We start from the raw sequence: 21,255 nt of genomic DNA on the forward strand, positions 1-21,255 counted from the left end.
AATAGAATTAATTTGTAATAAGGTATGGAAAGGCTAAAGAGATTTCAATTGATTTCCGTCTACAGTTAAATGGTACACATTCTCTTAAAACATTAAATTAGGAAATCACCCATATTTTTACCACCTTAATGCCTAGAACCCAAAATTGAAAAGCAAATCTAACTTAAAATTCTACCACATTTTTAAAGGGACAACTCCTACAAAATCTTTATCAAAGGCACAGTTCAAGTATCTTCAGTCCAAGCTTTCTCTAGTTCCCCTCCGATTAGCTTGAGGGGGTGTAAAGGGACAACTCATAGCCAACCGTATGTACAGCCATATTTCAGTTTGTAACTAATCTATGTGTTAGAGATTTAATCAAGTACAATTAGTCACTAAGCTTTATTAGAGAAATGTATAAATACAGAGTTAGCATTCCTTACACATTAAGAAACAAATTATACAAGGCTTCCTTCTTTACAATTTTCATCGTACCACTTGCTTTAATTGCTTTTTAGGAGATAATATTGAATGGTATAATTACTACTTGCTTAATTCCTAGTCGTCGGGTCGTGAACAAGGCTTTTTAGTTCTTGAGTTGTAGTAGTTGCTGGATCATCGACCTTTGTAGGTAGAATCACTGGTAAGCTACTCATCCTTAGACTTTGATTATCCTCTTTAACTATGAACATTTTGCATCTGTGATTTTATTCTCTCTAATCATCTGCTTAAATTTCCAGTTTCTCAATAATCTGTGTACTTTGAAGCCATAAGCTAATACTTTTGGTAGATCGAGTTTTTGTCTTTTTGTTCTTAGCCATAAGTGGTCTTGATCTTATAATTTTGATGTATTTCTATGTTTTTATCGCATTAGGACAGATCACATGTCGATTTTTTGTGATCTGTTACGATGTCTTCTTTGCTATGAAGATGAGCATGATAATGCTTATCATTCTCTCAGTCAATTTCCTGCGAAAACCGCTTCCAACAAGCGTGATTACTATTATGAAACTTCCCACAGAGACACTTTGCAACCCTTTATATCTTTTACACCAGCTGCATCACCCCTAAAACCGCCATCAACCCAATATAATCATGTCCTATCTCCCTTTAGTTCATCTTCATCGTCCCCTAACCCCAAGCCTCCGTCGTCTTTGTCCAAACCACCACAAGTTTCTTCAATCAATGCATCTTCATTATCCCCTAAATCACGACAGTCTTTTTCCTTTGATTCGTATTCAACATCCCTTAGAACCCCAACATATTCAACCAAGCTGCCCCAATCCACTTTTGTTAATTCATCTGAATCACCCCTAAAACCCCCAACATCTTCATTCAAACCGTCGCAATCTTTCTCTAGTTCTTCAGCTAGCCCTCCTATACTTTTGTCGTCGTCATCTACATTTCATACTAAAACATCTAATAATGTCTCGTCCTCTAAGCCACCTCAGGCTTCATCTGGACCAAATTCACCATCCCCAAAGCCTCCAACATCTTCTCCCAAACCATCTTCATCTTCCTCTACACCAACAGCTTCTTCCAAACCATCTTCCTCTTCCTCATTTACTTCATCGTCCCCTAACCCTCCAGTGTCTTCGTTTAAACCTCAGAAATCTTCTTCTCTCAATGCATCATCTAAGTTTTCTCCTAAACTATCTACATCCTCCTCTAACCCACCTCAGGCATCTGCTTCGAAACCATGTCCATCTTCCTCTACTGGACCTCCCGTATCTTCCACAAAGCTCCGTCCAATGTTTAAGCCAGTTTTATCCCACGCCTCTTCAGATGTGTTAGATCAGGTGGGAAAGAAAAGTTATGTAAGGCTTGAGAAGGATTCATTACCTATATTCGCAATTCCTGACAATATGAAAGATTTGATCAAGAATGACATTGCGCCGAAAGTTCTAAACAAGCCCCCTGTCTCCCGCTACTTATAAGGATTATTTCGCTGCTCTCTTATATGCTGAAGATTTCTACTATGAGGTACGCATGAATATTTGCCCTTTCGTAATGCCTTTTTCCTCTTGTTACTTACAAAAACTATGACCGATATCTAACCTATTACTTAAGAAAATTTTGAAAGATACGAGGAATTCTATCTGCTCATGAAGCTTCGTTAAGTTGTGTTCGTAGTACTCTACTGCTGGCATTGGTTGGTGGTGTGAATTACAGATTGAATCATGCTTTTGTTTGAAACAGAAATGGACTCATTTCGATTTGGAGAATGTCACTGTAGTGTTGCAGAGAGCAGCAGTTTATAAAAAACCAGACACGGAAGAGAAATCCTACAGGGAAGAGAAAACCTTTGTAGCATTTGATATGGCTTCTTTTCCTGAGAATCACCCATTCCTTTTGTCGAGAGACTTGGTCCATTTACGACCATCGGGGACAAATGCTGATCCATTTCAGGTAAACTACGAGCACCGATCTATCAACATGCATTGGATTCTAAATGTGTATCTCGTTTCCTTTAATTATCCATCGAAATGATCTTACCTGTTATACAGGGCTTTATATATCGTGTCGTCAAGAGCAGTGTTGTTTTAGTAGAATTTGAAGACGACTTTTATGTCCAACATTATTCGACCCGAAAATATGATGTCAGCTTCTCATTCAATAGAGTCTGTTTGAAAAGAGCTCATCAAGCTGTACAAAATGCATCGGATGCTTTGTTTAGGAACTTCATCTTTCCTGAGTCTGTTTCGCGTACAAACATTCCCGCTGCACCAGCGCTGATGTGCCCTGGTCATAAACTTGATGCCAATCAATTATCTGCAGTTCGTCATATTTTAAGCATTCGTGGCTCACCACCTTACCTATTGGTTGGCCAGCTTTGTGTTAAAAAGAGCGGTTCACCACCTTACCCATTGCTTGGCCAGCTCAGGGATGAAAAGACCGATTTTAGGCTATCGAGAACTGGGGTGGTGGTTAGTGAAGCAGTGCACCAGTTATGTCAAACTTCACACGGAAATAGGATCCTTGTATGTGCTCCTAGCAACCTCCGTTGTGATGAGCTTGTGAGAAGCTTGTTGAAATGGATTCCTAAGTCGGACATGTTTCGAGTGAATGCTGCATTCCGCGAGAAAGAGGAGGTACCCGATGACATCCTCCCGTCATGCCTTTACAAAGAGACTTACTTCTCTTGTCCTCCGATGGAGGAACTTTGCGAATTCAGAGTGATCTTCTCCACTTTCATGAGTAGCTTTCGGCTGCATGAAAAGGCCTAACTGCTGGACATTTTAGTCATATTTTTCTGGTGGATGCTTCGTCTTCTATTGAGCCGGAAACATTGGTGGCCTTGACTAGTTTCGCTGACAAAAATACTAGTGTTATAGTTACCGGTGAAGCAGAAAACCGATCGCATTGGGTTCGAGCTGACATGGCTAGGAAAAAGGGACTGAAGATTTCCCTGTTTGAAAGACTTTCCAAGTCAGTGCCATATTGTGTAGAAGCCTCAGTTCAATGTTCATCACACAATTGGAGCATTATCAAGAGTAAGACAGACTCACTGAACACCTGCAGGCAACTCTCTGAGTTTGTTCGTCGGTTACCATCGAATACGTACTCGTATGTTATGCTATTCGAATGCGTGTGTGTGTGTGTGTGTTATCGTACTTACGCTCATCTGGATGTTCTGCGGATGATTGCTCAGTACGTGTATTCTATATTATTCAAGTGTGTATGTATATATTAGCGTACTTGCGCTCATTTAGATGTTCTGCGGATGATTTCTTACGCAGTAAGAAGCTTAAAACCATTTTCTTATATGTCCTCGGTTTCTGAGTGTGGTCTATGAGATAGGAAAAGTCGATGGTACTCCAAAGTATCCGATACACCACCAGATATTTTAACCCCTCCCCAGATAATCCAAAGATAGAACAAAAACCATCAACCCCATGCTGTAGGAGACGAATGCTTCAATCATGCTCGCGTGGTCGACCCAGCTTCATCTGAGATGCTTTTACTTATCGTTTTGAAAGGCAACCCAGCTTGAGAAAACTGATTCAGTTTCGAGTTTAATGGTGGGAATGCAGCAGAAATGTAAGTGGCTGTGAAAGCAGACAAGTCTAATGAATAGCAAAGCAGTTGTAGGATTCCATCAGTCGGAGAAGGAGGCCAGAGTGGATTAAATATTTTCACCATAAAAATTCAAATTCTGGAAAGCCCCTTCCAGTTACAACTTACAACAGCAAAACCCCCCGCTAAAACCCTAATTCTTCTGCTCTTCTTCTTCATGCTCTCTCCTCACTCCTCAGTCTCCTCCTCCTCCAACAAACCCCCCCAAATCCCAAATCCCAAATCCTACAAACAATTTGAACCCCTAAGAAAAACCCTAATTTGAATTGCACTGATACATTGCTTAAAATTCACAGATTTGCACAAACCCTTATTCTTCTTCTTGTTCCAGGCTCCAGCCATCCAAAGCCGGTTAAATTCTAACCTTAAAAATCCCACTACAAAGAAATTTCTTAAAATTAAACAACTCCAACAACAACCCAAAAATAGCAAAACAGAGACATACACATATTTATATATACCAACAAAACACACCACCACCACCCACCGCCAACCGACCCAACTCCAACCGAATTCCATTTTTTTCAGCGCCGGTCGTCTTCTCTCTGACCCGAATTGCCGTGCCCACCAGACAATGAAGCCAACAAGTTGAGATGTCCTGGAAGGTAATTTCCTACTCTGGCCGCCGACGCCTCGCCCATCGGCTGCTGCTGCAAGAACAGCGAATGCTGCTGCTGCTGCTGCTGGGACACCGCTGACTGGTCCATCAGCTCCGGGGGCGGCGTCGCGGCGAAGCTCCATACCTGCCCGAAGTGCGGGGCCCAGAACCCGCCGGGTCCCCCTGCGGTGGGGCCCAGCATGGAGGCCATGGAGTGCCCGACCACCGACACGGCTCCGTCGTTGTTGGCGTGGTGGTCGGAGGGGTTCTTGGTGGCGGAGGCGTCGTGGTTGTGGTTGGTGTCGTGGTCGTCGAGGGGACCCCGGACGCGCTTGCCGAGGATGAAGGGGGTGGGGCCCAGGAGTTGGGGCTTGTGGTCGGAGGAGGGGGCGGAGGAGGAGGTGTTGCCGCCGCGGAGGGAGACGGAGACAGTAGAGAAGGAGGCGGGAGTGGTTCCGGTGCCGGTGGCAGCGATGATAGAGGGCTCGGCCTGGCGGAGGAGCCACTCGATGGTCTGGCCGTCGGACTTGTGGCCGAGCTCCCGTGTGAGCTGGAAGACACGTGCGGCGCAGATGATAGGCATGCGGATGCGGCGGCCTCGTCCATCGACCTTGCTGTGTCGGTCCTTAGAAGGGGGCTTCTTGACGGCTAAGACGCCGTTACTTGACGGCCTTTGCGAGGTCTGCTCGACCATAGCTCCTCCGCCGCCGCCGCCGTTAGTGAGCTCGTTATTAGGGTCCTCGGAATTTGACATGGGAAGGAATTGTAGGAGCTGTTAAACTTGTAGAGAAAGAGAGAGAGGGTTGAGTGGTGGTGGTTTGGGGGAGAGGAGGGAGGTGGGCTGGGCTGAGGGAAACACAGCTCACTCTAATGATTGAGCTTCCAGACAGGGGCTGGTGGAGACAGAGGAAGCCACATGGGGTGGTGGCCCCCACTTATATACAAACACTCTTCCCCTTCACAGCTCTTCCCTCACTGTGGGAAACACGCGCAACCCCCAATCCCAAAATTAATAAATTAAAATTTCAAATAACTATATTTTTTGAAACAAGTTAAAATTTCATTATTACCACCTTCATGTTGTATGCGAGTTTTCGCGCCTTTGTCCACCTTGCTCAAACTTTCCTTCAAACAATGGTCATGTGGCAAGTATAAACGACATTTTCAAGTTATATGCGATGCCGAGAAAGCCCTTGAAAAATGACTCTTGTACTTGTCTCGTAACCTTTTCATAATAATGAAAAAAACAATTTAAGATTACGATTTAATAGTATTTCTCTTTATTTATAAGTAAGATGTTTTATGTTTGATTATTGTCAAAGACAAGTTTGAACTATATTATTAATAGTATTTCTCTTAGGGTATATAATATTGTCAGTTCAAAAAAAAAAAAAAAAAGGAATGGAAGTGTTTCATTATCAAACATGTAGTTTCATGTGGTATTTAGTATTACTATTTAGTGATATCCCTCTTCACTTGTAAGTGAAATGTCAGGTTTGATTCTCATGTCAGGCCTGACATTTGTTGGCTGGGCAGTCCAACAGGCTTTGTGTAGCCCACTAATTGCCTTTTTCATTTTGGGTCGCTTGAGCCACATTTGATGGGTTTTTAGTAATTATCTTGCCCTTGCCATCCAAGTATGGGTGAACTTGCTTATGCAACATCTCTAAAAAAGACGTCAAATACGCCAACTAAGATTAAAAGACATAAACGTTTACTCCAAAAGAAATCCCACAATGGATGTGGTAACTGAGTTATTTGATTTCTTACTTTCTAGCAGTCTTTTGTATAGCAAACAAGAGTCAATTTTGTTATTTATTGTGTGTGGTTCCATAATTCACCAATAAGATACAACCTTAAACGATTTTTTTTTTCTTAGAAACTTTGGCTATAGGGCCCAATATATAATATAATAAAATAATAATTCAACATTCCCTTGAGGGAAAAATATTTTGACATGAATTTCAAATGACCATACAAGCCTTCAAATAAAATTTTTGAGAATTCATATTAGACATCTCCATTGGAGATGCTCTTAGTACTCTGATTTTGTGATATTTTTCATTATGATATATAGGAAGGGAGATCATTTTCATACCTTACTCTTTTTATTTTTGGTCATCGGATTAAATAAGTCAAACGTAAAAACAGTCAAAATTAAACATGGGGTGTGTGAAAGGGTAAAAAGGTATGTGTTTATCAAATATCTATAGGAATCATGCACATTGAGTCAGTGTTATATAACACGCTTGCTACAATTGTGTGAGTTTGATAGAAATGTGTTTAATCTATTCATTGTGGAACCCATCTACTTTATACTGTCACATCCCAGCCCGGCGAGGGGGGGGACCACTTCCCTGGCCCACTCCGCCACCATAACACGATATTGTCCGCTTTGGGCCCCGACCATGCCCTCACGGTTTTGTTTCTGGGAACTTACACGAGAACTTCCCGATGGGTCACCCATCCTAGGAGTGCCCTCGTGCGCTACTCGCTTAACTTCGGAGTTCCTATGGAACCCGAAGCCAGGGAGCTCCCAAAAAGCCTTGTGCTAGGTAGGGATGGGAATATACATTTAAGGATCACTCCCCTGGGCGATGTGGGATGTCACAATCCACCCCCCTTAGGGGCCCGACATCCTCGTCGGCACACACGGGACCAGGGTTAGGCTCTGATACCAAATTGTCACATCCCGCCCTAGGGGAGGATCACTTCCCGGGCCCGCTCTATCACCGTAGCACGATATTGTCCACTTTGGGCTTACCATTCCAAATGTCAAATCAATGCCATGAAATCTATCAGCCAGAGTCACCTAACGTGACATGTACGGCTGAATCTAGAGCTCAAATCTTCAATTCATTGATTATACCTGCACACGAGTTGGAACCACCTAAAGTGATCTGCACGACAGAACTATGCACCTAACTTAGATCCAAGATAAGCGTGTGGTGCGAGAGGTGAACATCATGTGACGGCCAACATGCCCTAATCTCGGTTGGGATGTGTTAGTTTGGAATGGTAAGCCCAAAGCGGACAATATCGTGCTATGGTGGTGGAGCGGGCCCAGGAAGTGGTCCCCCCCCAGGCGGGGATGTGACAATTTGGTATCAGAGCCTAACCCTGGTCGCGAGTGTGCCGACGAGGATGTCGGGCCCCTAAGGGGGGTGGACTGTGACATCCCACATCGCCCATGTGAGTGATCCTTAAATGTATATTCCCATCCCTACCTAGCACGAGGCCTTTTGGGAGCTCACTGGCTTCGGGTTCCATAGAAACTCCGAAGTTAAGTGAGAAGGGGGCTAGAGCAATCCCATGATGGGTGACCCACTGGGAAATTGCTCGTGAGTTCCCAAAAACAAAACAGTGAGGGAACCATGAGGGAATGGTAAGCCCAAAGTGGACTATATCGTGCTACGGTGGTGGAGCGGGCCCAGGAAGTGGTCCCCCCCAGGCCAGGATGTGACATCTACTGTACTATTGCTTGTTTTAATTATTTTCTCCTTTAAAAACTTGGTTGAGAATTAGAATCATTCTCATAGAACTCAAATTTTTTTGTAAGAGTTTGATTCCTGTAAAATTGGAATCAAACTCAATTTTTCGATCTACTGTGAAAGGCCTAGTGACTAATTTTATGTTAGATTATGTAAATGATGATGTTTGAAACTCTTATTAATTTGTGAGTTGATACATGGTTTTTATGAGTCAAAGCTGGACTTCAACATCATGAGTTTGGTATAAAAAAACATAGACAAAAATAAAAATTTGTGTAAATTATTGGATTGACTATAATACAATCATGTATTTAACATGATCACCATCTTACAATCAGATATAATTTATGTAAATATATATAATTAGAAGACCAAATATGACCGTTAAAATAGTAACTAGGAGTAAGTACTTAAAACCTCTCAACCTTTGGTGTCATTCCAAATTAGTCTCAACATTTTTAAACGTTCCAAACAAGTACCCAACCTATTGAAATGTCACATCCATTAAGCCTGAATTAAATTTTGTTGAATTAACTAGGGCATACTTTGTCTCTATTATGAATAAAAGGTCATAGAAGCATGACTTCCACCAAGTAAAGGTAACCACTACCCCTTCAGGCCATCACCTCCAAACACAATGCACAACCACAAACTCCACCCTACAATTGAAGCCGCCAACACCTAGAACAAGTTCATGGAGGTTGCTGAAATGGTATTGACTGTCATGATGCGGCCACCACCATCTTCACGGCCCACAAAGAAGAATTGGAAGCTTTACTAGCCAAAAATCTGCAAATGAGGAAATCACATGAGCAGATATAAACTCCTTGAAACCATATCCAAATTTTTAACCTCTTCTTGTTAGGAGATTTTCCGATCTTCATTTTTTGTTTTTGATTTTATTTGTAAATTTGTTTTTTTTTTTTTTTTTCATCTTCATGTTTTTCTAAAGCTATTTTTATTATCATCGTAGTATCTAAGTAAGCAAATAAGTGTGACCCATTGTTACTACATGTACATGTTACGAAAAAATTAACGGGGACCTAGTGGATGTGATATTTTCAAACAAGACTAAAGAAAATGACACAAGGCATGCTTTTTTTTTTTTTTTAGTACATCAATATTTTTACACAAATTTGGTATTGAATTCACCATCCACGAGATTTGAATCTAAGACCTCTCACTTTCAAGTAAAAATAAATACCACCAGACCATAGTACTAAGTGGTAAGACAGGTTAAATATTTAACAAAATTATGGCATTTTCCATTAAAAGATAATCCTTGCATCAAAACTCAAGGGATATATCCTCCTATATATGTGTGTGTAGCTTAATGACACCTTAGGGAGATGGCTACAACGTATGCTGGCCGATAAGATACAAACGTTGCATCGCCTCCTTCAATAAATCAAGGGAAATATGGCCCACCCATACATATATATTCAAACCCTCCCCTTTTTCTTTTCTTTTCCTTTTAAATTACTTTCCAACCTCTACATTTTTTATTTTCGACCGGATGCCAATTCCTAAATTTAATTTGTAAGAAATTATCTGTCTCCTTAAAAAAGAGCTCACATTCCACACACAACAAACCAAAAAAATCTAGATCCCAAACCAAAAAGGTTTCAAATTGAAAATTTCAAAAGTTTCTGGATGCCATATCGAATCAATCCCGAACCATTTGGTCCAAGATTTTATTTGCTTATTCAATGGTCCGAGAATCCTGAACCGAATCGAAACTATATATTATTATATATTATTTTTTTCATTATATTTAGAATTAATTGCAACCGTTGGATTGTTTCAAAACGATCTGGGCCATCCACTCTTTGACAGGGTTCTCCAGCCCTACGTCACTCTCTCATTTCATTTTGAAGCTCAGCCACCCACCCATCTCTCTATCTCAAATTCGAACTGAACCTCAGCTCAACTCCGGCCCACCACTACCCCACCACCACGCCATAACGTCTTGACTCTCCGGCCTCCCTCCACCATACACAACCACCCCCTCTCTCGGCCATTCTCTCTCTTAGACACTCAGAGTATGAGAGTCTGAGATTGTCTCTCGAACCTCCATCCAGTGCAAAGATTTTGTAGCCAAATTAGGTACAATTTTGGAATTAATTCAGATTTCGAATTAATTTCTAGGGTTAGAGGTTGTGAAATTCATTGATATTTAGAGGTTGAGAAATTCATTCATATTTAGAGGCTGTGAAATTTACTGATATGGGTAACTGATTTGAGTATGCAATATATAGTATTAGTTCGAAAATCGATGCATCAAGGTTTAAAATTTTGTGTCTTTCAATGCTAGTTGTTTGCCGTGGATCCTTGTTTTAGACTTGCAATGGAATGACTGCCCTTATTGGTTTGATGAGAGTACGCGAACACATATTCATGTTTGTTCTATGAATGTGTGATGCTAATATTTGTTCAATGAATGTATGTCCCGACCCATCCCGAAATACTAAAAACATTTTGGCAATTTCGAAATTCGAGAATACCGAAATTTTGGTTTAGAATTGGTCTTCAGATTCCTATCCCAAAAATGGTTGATTCGGGATTCGGGATCCCATATCAAACGAGCGCTGCAAACAACAATGGATGTGGAGAAATTCAAGACTTTGAATACAAAGATAAATACTATTAACTAATTGAGATACAATTCACGCTTAAATGTTGAATTAGAACAACAATTGCCTTCAAAATATTTGTGAAGGAATTTCTCTTCAAAATATTTCATGGTTCGATTTAAGGAACTTCGTACTTATGTTCGAAACTGTTCATTTTATAAATGTAAAATTCATCTCCTTAAAAATAAAAAAAAATAGGATTACCCGTTAAGGGTTGATTAATGGTTGATATTATCCCTCCAGCACTGGAACTTCTTGTTTTAGAGGGCGAATCCATCAAACTATGAAATTGTTTATGATATCAATACAGATGATTGAAACCGGTAAAAGCATTACAATACGTATATTTATTTACTACAATTGATTGATTAAACAACCTTACTTTTGAATTTTTTTTATTTTTTATTTTTTACCGATATGATATTCACAGAATGATTTATATTATAAACAACTTTGATCATACAAAATTATATGGATCGACAGATTTAAAAAATAAATTCCTTTCTAATTTGTAGAGCCAAGCATTATTGGCTGAATTATGTACAAAACCCAATTTTATAATACTCAAACCCTAAAACTGTCAGAACTTGGTCCCAAGATTCAGTTTTCTCGAAGAAACCAGAGTATAGTTGAATGGCCAAATCGGAGACAGCTGCTTGTTTCAATGTTATGTTCCATGAGTCAACCAACTTTCTTGTGATTGGGTTCAAATCTAAATTCTCGGCTGGATTTGGCTTATAAAATTAACAATCATTAGTAATAGGACTTCCTACCCTACTAACCAACATATAGCAGCAACAACCAACAAATACTATTTCATAAGCTCTCTTAACACATGTTATTAGGACAATAATTTCCCTTGCAAACACCTTTGAGGAGATTAACACTGTCTCGAATCATTGTGAGGTCTATGTTTGGAGACATCTCAGCTTGATTGCATTGCTCATAGCCCTTTTCTTGACAGATTAAACTCATCCTCGTACACTCACTCACGTGTAGCAGCACTCAATTCAAATTACATGAACACTATATATTTGATGACATAGAGCACACGTGGTTATTGTACTTCAAAATGTAAGTCAGCATGCTCTTATACGACTCAACTGATCTCTTAACTTTTCAATGTGGGAAGCGCCTCTTCACATCCTCACAATAGTCTTTGCATTAGACTTTCATAAATAGAACAAGAGAGCATAAAATTTCTTTAACTCTGTAGCGATGGATTCTTCTATAATTGACTTTAGTCGTCTTATAAATTAAAGTGTTTAAAAAGTGCACAATTGCTATTTGTCATCTTATAAATACTTATTAAGTGTTTAAAAATTGCACAATTGATCTATAAATACTTGACATGTGGCGTGTTTGGCCAATGCCACTTTGCAGGTTTCTTTTGGTAAAATATAATTACTTTTGTTATCCTTGTGATTTACGTTTTTGAAAAATAAAAAAGGTCTTGATTTACGTTTAAAAAAAAAATAAAGAATAAAAAAAGTCTTAAGCGTGGAAAACGTGTTTCGCGGTTAGACCTGACCCGCACGGTCGAAAGAGGGCGCGTGAAGTAGAGAGCTGTCTTGGCTTTAATGTGGTCAGTGAGTGAGTGAGTGAGAGAGAGTGAGAGAGAGTGAGAGTGTGGAGTGGGTTACAAAAATGACGCGTCAGACTGACATAATGCAGTGTGTTTTTATTTATGTAATTTGCCACTTTTGTAGGTCTGAATTTTCAACTTCAAAATTTGGCATTTACCCTTTGCTAATTAGATTTGTTCCCAATTTTGGTGTTTGGAATTTAAAAATCAACATAGCTTGATCGTACAAATTAAATTTGACGGTTATCATTAATTCATTTCAATGATTCATCATTCACAAATCATCAATTTTGATTTTTTTATATACCAATTAATGGTCCAGATGTGTCAATCTTTGAACTCCAGACATTAAAATCTGAAGAATCCAACTCCTATCCTCCTCCCTCCTCTTCTATTGCGACAGTGATGATGTGGACCAGTTCATATTTTTGGCAGTTGGATTCTAAACCCTAAAGATCAAACGGTGAATAATTGATGTCTCTTTTGAATTGTTATGAGCTGGTAGTCTCCGGGTTCAAACCCCAGGGCCTAGGCTGCAAAAAGTCAAGGTCATTAATTTTGGATTAGAAAATATTTGTTGCCCGCTTTATGAAGATTAATTAAGAGGAAAATGACGTTTGCTGGTGTGATTAGTTTGGGATCAATTATTTTGAAGAACTAGGTTGGTTTTTCACTTTTTTTTTTTTTTAATTAGACGTTCTAGTTCTTAAGTACGCTACGTCACCGGATTTTCAATTTCAATTAGAGCAACTCCAGCGTTAGAATCCTCCTCCCAAGCTATGCACTATTCAATCCACCTAATGAACAATAACTGCCCTTAATGAACAGTAATAGCCCTGGCAATAGTATTTGCATCTCCACCGTTGCACTTCAATAGCCTTGGCAATAGGTAATAAAATATTAGTATTTTATTTATTTATAAAATAATACAATATAATTTTAATTATAATATCGGATAAGATTTTTAATCGTTCTCGTTGTGCCACGTGTCATTATCCGAAGTATTATTAAATAATACAAAATAATTTTATTTGTAATTTCGGATAAGATTTTTAATCGTTATCGTTGCGCCACTTGTCATAAAATCCAAAAAGACAATTATTGGGGATGGATTTCCGATAAATTTTTTAATTGTACTCGTTATGCCACGTGTCATTATCCGAAAATACAATTATTGGTGATGGATTTCTGATAAGATTATTAACCAATCACGTCGTGCCATGTGTCATAATCTGTTCACAATCTTTGAGGATAGATTTCCGTCAGATTTTTAACAAATGACGGCATAGCACGTGTCATAATCTGTTCACAATCTTTGAGGATAGATTTCTATCAAATTTTTAATGAATGACGGCATGCCACGTGGCATTATGTACAACCTAATCCTTTCTGAATCCTCCATATAATCCACCATCCATCCTCACAAATCTCACACCAATTTTCTCAAGATCTCTATCATTATTCATAGTTTCTACTTCCTTCTTCACAAAAATCTGTATCATTATTCATAGTTTCTGCTTCTTTCTTACAATGTCTTCTTCTTCCTCAAGGATGATGTGGGAACTCGATCAGGAAGAGGAAGAATTGTTTAACCAATCAGAAGCAATGTTCAATCACCAGGGGGCAAAAAAAAATGAGAGGGAAGAGGATGAGGAGCATAGAAGGAGAGATGACGAAGTAAGAATGGGCAGAGCCTCACATTCCCATCGAGTCATCCAAGCTATGGCTCAGATCTGCAGGCCTAGCCATTCCGGAAACCTTGATAGAAGCAGGCAACGACGAGGTATGGAACTCTTGGATGATTATTTTGTTCCTAATAGTGCATTCCCTGATACATACTTTAGACGTCGTTTTAGAATGGAATGACATTTGTTCAACAAAATCATGATCGCTGTTTGCAACCATGATTCTTACTTTGTGCAAAAGAAAGATGCTTTTGGTGCTATGGGTCTACTGCCTAAGCAAAAAATTATTGTTGCCTTGCAGATGCTTGCATATGGAGCATTTGCAGATCAAGTGGATGAGATAACGAGGATGGGGAAATCAACCATTCTTGAGTCCCTGATGAGGTTTTGCGAAGCAATCGAATCTATCTACATCGTTGAGTACCTTCGCAAACCTACAAACATGGACTTGGAACGGCTGTTAAAGAAGGCCGAGATGCGTGGTTTTCCTGGGATGATTGGAAGCATTGATTGTATGCACTGGACGTGGAAAAACTGTCAAAGTGCATGGCAAGGCGCTTATGGGGACAGAAAATGAGCAAAAAGTATCATTCTGGAGGCGGTGGCATCTTTTATACATGGATTTGGCACACCTTTTTCGGGGTCCCGGGAGCTCAAAATGACATCAATGTCCTTGCCCAATCCCCAGTGTTCAATGATGTCCTGGAAGGAAAGGCACCAAAAGTCACGTATAAGGTCAACAGACGTATGTACGACGGGCCATACTACCTAGCTGACGGTATTTACCTGCGATGGTCAACATTTGTCAAAACAGTGCCACGTCCACGAAGTGCAAAGGAAAAACACTTTGCAAGCTGTCATGAGGGGTGCAGGAAGGATGTGGAGTGTTGTTTCGGTATCCTCCAAGCTCGCTGGGTGATCGTCAGGGGTGCTGCCAGATTGTTTGATGTAGAGTCACTTCGATCCATCATGATGACGTGCATCATTCTTCACAACATGATTGTGGAAGATGAGTACGATTATGAAGCCATTGATGAATATGAGCCAGACACGATGAACAATTCAAGAACACGTATATATTGTGCTCATGACGCCACCGATGAGCCTGTGCAACATGAGCCATTACAAAGGGATGAATGTTACAATAAAAGGCTCATTCAACGATATACTGCACTTCAAATGCCAGACATGCACAATGCCCGACAAATTGACTTGATAGAGCACCAGTGGGCATTGAAACAAGCTGAAGATAATTAAGTTCATTTAGTGTGTTTTTTTGAATTTGGTATGTTTATGTTATTTTATTTGGTGTGTTTTATTATTTGGTATGTTTATGTAATTTTTTTAGTGAGTTTTTAATTATTCCGTATGCTTATGTGATTTTATTTGGTGTGTTTTTGTCATTTCAATAAATATTCTCTTAGTATAAATAACATACCAAATTAATTTGAATAAATATTCAATAAATTGGAAACAACATAAATAATACAAACAATAAATAATAAATTACAACCCAAAGTGATTGGAAAATTATGGGCTCCGATTACAAAAAGTACTCTATTCATCATCACTTAACCAATTTGTGGTGCTAGGATGATCTTCTCTTGTGGTGCTAGGACCATCTTGGCTTGCTATCGCTTCTCTTGCACGCCTCCTTCGCACCATGTCCGCTTTCTCTGACTTCCAAAAAAATTTAGAATTTGGAGACTTCCCTTCTAAAGGTGTGTTCATAATCTCACGATCTCGTTGAACCCGTCTTTCTTCTCTAACATGTTCCCTTTCTTGCCTAAGTAGCTCTCTTTCTCTCTCATTAGCCTAAAATTCTCTCTCAATAGCTGCAGCTTTTGCGTCCTCTCTAGCCTTATCAGCCTCATATTTCGCCAGTTCCCTCGCCAAAGTCAATTCACCTTGGCGAGTAACGAGTAATTTTCCCCACTTCGAATATTACTACTAGCTTGTGCCAAGCCTTTCTCTCCACGTACTAAACGATTGGCTAAGTAATTTCCAACGACTGGACATCGATTCTTTGATTCTTTTCCCACCAATTTTCTCAAGATAACTGGAATGAATAAGACTCCACATTTCTCTCAACTGCATCTCATTACCCGTAAGCGAACTATGAGTAACTTCAACCCAGCTAGTAGACAACGCAACATCTTCAAGAAGCGACCAATTCGTACCTGCACCAGTGGTCATTTTGTTGAAAAAAAAAAATGGATTCAAACTTTAAGACAAAGAAAGGAATGTGATTGAAAGTAGTTGAGAAAATATGAAATTGTTGTGTAAGGTAGATGATAATGAGAAGGTATTTATAGAAAAGTAAAAACAATTTTTTTTAAAAAAAATTCAGATTTTTTTTTGAATTTTTTACAATTTTTTACAATTTTTTTTTAATTTTTATTCAATTAATTAATCTCTGCCGTTGGATATAAAAAATTTTGAATTCCAACACTCCAGATTGTGCCACGTGTCACAACAGTAACTTTTTTTAATTTTAAAACTATTTTTTCTTTTATTTCTTTATTTATAAAGCATATTAATATCCACCGTTGATCTCAGATCGAACGGTGGATATTAAATAAGACTTCTTTTTTTTTATCGTTGAGATTGAACGGTCCAAATTAAATATCCGTTGAGATCGAACGGACCGTGGGAAGCCACGTGGCTTCCCAACGGTAACTGAAAAAGTAAATTTTTTTTTCTAATTTTGTGTTGGCAACGCGCCCCCACGCATGAGTGGGGTGCACGCTCCTGACACAAAAAAAAATTAAATAATGCCTGACACCAGGCTGACGTCAGCGCTGGCTTCACAGGGCCTCAGGCTCTCGGGTTGGCAATTCTCCACGGGCCCGGAACTCGGGCCTCCACCTTCACTCGGGCTTGCCCACGCTGGAGCCGGTCCACGGGGCCTCGGGCCCCTTTTCTTTCCCCCGTCCCCCGAGCAACTGCCCATGCTGGGCTTGCTCTTAGGTTAGGGTTAGGGTTAGGTTTAGGTGAGGGAAATCCAAGTTTCAAGGAATTTAGGTCAATGTTAAAAAAATGAGTGTTATTATTCTTATCCCAACGTCTTATATTCTCATCCACTTTTTAATGAATTTTTTAGTTATAACTTTGTTCATTTGTAAAATGACTAATAAAGACCTTATTTACCCTCTTTCGTTAATATTTTTTTTTTTTTTTGGAAGAAAAATTTGGACGTGATAACTCTCAAACATTGTTTAGATGATTTATCTCTCTTAAACTCTAACTCATCGCCTCATCTCCTTTCATTTTGAGAAAGCAAAAAGAATAAATAACTCTCGCGTTAGATTGAGACAATTTGTCTTAACATGAAACAATCATGTATTTTTCTTATGTTAAATGAAGCAAAGGGATTTGCAAATGACACATTTCAAGTGGAGCTTTGCAAATCTCTATCACGTACGTGTTTTCACGTGTCTTCGTAATTGTTAACGCTCAAAATTAGGAAGTCAACGAAAACTAGTATTGTCAACCCTTGATGGGCTCAGGATGTAAAGCTAGATTATGAACAAAAAGATTTAAGTGATTCAACTCTAAAAGTAGGTTACGTCCACAGTAGTGATCTGATATATATTTGATGTGGATTACAAGCAGTTTACAACAATATAATGCAAGTTTCCTCTCGTGGATAAGGCTGCTTATAAGGGGTACTCTACACCTTTATATAGGCCTTCAGTGAGTCCCAGAGGTCATAAGCCCTTAATTATTACACCTTCCTATCATTTAATGGGTCGAACATGTAAATGTGACATATAAGTTATTCCTCCATTATCTACTCAACATGCGGAGAGGAAGTAACATTTACATAGAGCTACTTGCATGATTTCTCGGGTCGAGTGTAACGAGCAAACCGTTCGTTAGAGAGTGGTTAAAAAGCACTTTACCCGAGCACTGAGACATTATTTATGTTCCTTCAGGATGCGTTTGTTGCATCGTACTATCTCGGGTTGGACTAGGTTCAGGGACTAAGCTGGACTGGCTTAGACTAGACTAAGCTGGACTAACTTAATGAAGCATTTAGTGCATTGTCGGACTAAGAAGTAGGATAATGAAAATAGTACTGTCATCAGTTTGATGTTTGCTTGGACTGAGACTAAATTATTATTCTAATTTAATTTCTTTTTATTTAAATATATTATCAAAATTAATAATATTAGATGAGAGTATGACTCAATAAAAAATACAAAAACCAAATTTCTTGCCAACGAAAGAAACATACATGATTCAAGAGTAGTTTTGCTCCAAACATCAATATAACAAAGGTGTTTTCCTAACAATTGACGGGTTTAGAATGCTTTTCTTAATTATTCACCTTTCTTTTGATTGCATTCAATCCCAAGACCACAATGATGCGTGAGGCGCAATGGCAAATGGATAGCCGAGCCTTGATCATTGCTACATTTGGATTCAAGCACGTAAATTGCTTGCTTCAACTAGTTTGAAGAAAACCAATAACAATATGCAAAAGGAAGAGATCACGACTATACCTCGAGCAAATTACACACGTTTGGAGCAAAGGATTGTCAAAAGTGAAGCAACACGTTTTAGTTGAGCGAACGTAAATTTAAATGTTGTGATACAGACAAAATTTTGCTATCCTAACTAATTTCCTGACTAGATTAAAACACAAGCTTGTGTAGGCTACACAAATATTATAATACTCCTGCACTGCAGATCCTCTGAATTGACTTCTTACATGAACATACTGTTACAAACAATCAAAATCGATTAAATCAATACCACGCCTTTTGTTGCTCTAGTAAGCAAGTTAGTGCCTGCACATGTAACAACTTGCTGCATCAGAACTGCCATTTATGACTCTGCTACGATGGCTGAATTTGATCTCACCGAAGCATCTGTTGGAGCTTTATTACTTCTTGTTGCTGTTTCGGAGACAATGAACTCAGTTTTTCCGGTGCTAGGCTCAAAACTTGTTGTAGTAGAGTAGACTCCACCCCAGGTGGAAGCTCAGACTGAGAAAGATTAACCATGATGTCAGATACTCAGATCAAAAGACTGCATGTTATAAGCATCGTGTAGTAAACAGAACAGAAATTGGTTAAAAATGGATAAAATGCAAATAATCCGCAACTACCTTAACCTTAAAGTCTCAACACTATTGCAGACTGTAGTTGGTGGATATGTTTCACACACCATAGCTAAGTATATTAATCAGAGAACAAATTTGGCAACATCTCAAATACGGTGCTCTTAGAAATCAAGTGAAACTTTTATATCCATAACAAATTAATATGGATGCACATTTGTTTATTTCCGAAATCTCAATAATGTTTTTGTACCATAGCATCTAGAGCATGATTATATGCAAAACCTGAAAACTTAGCACATTCAAATAAATGGAATCAAGCAATGCATGAACACAACCAAATATGAAAAGCCAGAGAAAGAGGAATCTTCAGTCCAAGGATGAGGAGGTCTATAGTTTACCCACAATGCCCTGCCATCAAGTTCCTGCCAAATGCAATGAAGTCTTTCTTATATACAATATAAGCCTTTCTTAGATACAATATACAGGGTTCTCATGAATGCAATACAACCAAATGATGGCAAGACTCAGCAAAATAAATACGGAACTCAACCAATCACTACAGTAAAAAACCAACATCAAGAAATGCAACACAAAGCTACAAAACAAAACAACATTTTTAAAATGAAATAAACATCGACCAAGTTTCAAACGTCAATCATTAAAATTGTTTTCACAATAATGCCATGAAACCCTTGCTAACATAGTTATATACAACAAACAGGGTTCTCAACTTGACCTGTAACCAATGACTTCAACTCGAAACAATCAACACGGTACTAAGTAATCACAATCGTAAAAAAAATACACACTATGAAAGACCAGAGACTAAGGTCCATCAAACATTTCTTTAGTAAGACAAATCTCAAGCATGTTTCAACAAATGAATGTTAATAAATACGATTACAAATAAAATACCAATTCGAAAATCACAAACTTTCGCATATATAAGAAAATATCAACAAATGGTCAGACTTAAATATGAAGACTTACATAGCTATTTAGCTGGTGAGCATCATATTTAGCTTCTTGAACACTTGACATAGTCACAAACCCAAATTCTCTGCTTCTTCCGGTCGTCTTATCATATATCACCTGCTAAAAACCCTCAAAATTTAACCCACAAAGCACTAAACCAGCAACAACTGATTTCATTTTTCACCCAAATTTCAAGTAAAATTTACAAAATTTCGAGTGAAAACAAGGAATTACCTTGACCATCTGGACATTTCCAGCGCTCTCGAAGATACTAGCGAGCTAAGCGCTATCGACACTGAAGGGAAGGTTACCCACGAAGAGTTTGAGGTCAGGGGAGGCCTCTTTGTCGTCGCTGAGAACCTCCTCGTCTTGTTCGAACTCGGACGAGATGGTGAAGTCGTGAAGGAGATGGGAGATGGCGAAGGTGCGAAGGAGAAGAAGACGAATGGATCAGCTGCGAGAGGACGGGATTAGGAGTCTGCTCAAAATCGAGGGCTCTTGCTAAGAACGGCTAGCGAGGAGTTCAGTCGGGGCGAGTACCCTTCAGTCTCATTAACTCTTGTCCGTATAAATAACAAACACCAAACTAGACTATCATTTAGTCTAGTCCAGTCGAAGGAATGCTAGTGAAGGCAAACAAACATACACTCATAGAATTATATTCCTATTGGTGGCCACCACATACCATTGAGTTGATGCCTGGACAAAACTGTCTTTGAAGATCCGTGCTAAAAAGTTGTCAGGTCTGCCAACTAGTTTGAACGGTCAGTTTGTACTTTTGAGTTTTTCACTTGGCTCTTCTTGTCGGTAGACAATCCAGGATTATGAGTGGTAATTTGACGACAGGATTATGAGTGGTAGTTTTAGCGTCTTTGATTCTCGTAATGACGCTTTATCATCAAAATTCCTTAGGCAGGTTTGCAGCTGCTAGCTCACTGTCTTGACTTTTTTCTTTCTTTAGTGCCTTGCATGTTGATAAACTCTTGGGTTAACATGGAATGACATAAATATAATAGCTAATCCAATCATAATCTATTTACGCACATGTGATAACACCAAGGTAGGTATGGACGAAACCAAGATTTTAATTCACAATAGTACACTAAGCCTTAAGTGGCATATTTGACCCAACAAAGAAAAGAAAAAGAAAAGCTTCAAGTG

General features: G+C 39.1%; 2 protein-coding genes across 3 annotated transcripts; one reads left to right on the forward strand and one right to left on the reverse strand.

Moving 5' to 3' along the window:
• Nucleotides 1-458: 458 nt before the first annotated feature.
• LOC103950487 (probable RNA helicase SDE3) lies at nt 459-4,504 on the forward strand. 2 transcript variants are annotated; one of them, XM_048592010.1, is made up of 3 exons: nt 459-1,962; nt 2,179-2,388; nt 2,487-4,504. In XM_048592010.1, the coding sequence occupies exons 2-3, from the start codon at nt 2,299-2,301 to the stop codon at nt 3,204-3,206; spliced, it is 810 nt and encodes a 269-aa protein (XP_048447967.1). In that variant the 5' UTR covers nt 459-1,962; nt 2,179-2,298; the 3' UTR covers nt 3,207-4,504. The 2 variants fall into 2 exon arrangements, 1 of the variants encoding a protein (XP_048447967.1); XR_007261084.1 differs by having other exon boundaries at nt 460-1,962.
• LOC103950485 (transcription factor TCP7) lies at nt 4,102-5,547 on the reverse strand. Its single transcript, XM_048592011.1, has one exon. The coding sequence runs from the start codon at nt 5,406-5,408 to the stop codon at nt 4,581-4,583; it is 828 nt and encodes a 275-aa protein (XP_048447968.1). The 5' UTR covers nt 5,409-5,547; the 3' UTR covers nt 4,102-4,580.
• Between the last annotated feature and the right edge of the window lie 15,708 nt (nt 5,548-21,255).

This window comes from the organism of the source record quoted next, unplaced genomic scaffold (genome assembly GCF_019419815.1).
Source record: "Pyrus x bretschneideri cultivar Hongxiangsu unplaced genomic scaffold, Pyrus_bretschneideri_v1 Contig36, whole genome shotgun sequence".
In the NCBI taxonomy this organism is placed as follows: Eukaryota; Viridiplantae; Streptophyta; class Magnoliopsida; order Rosales; family Rosaceae; genus Pyrus; species Pyrus x bretschneideri.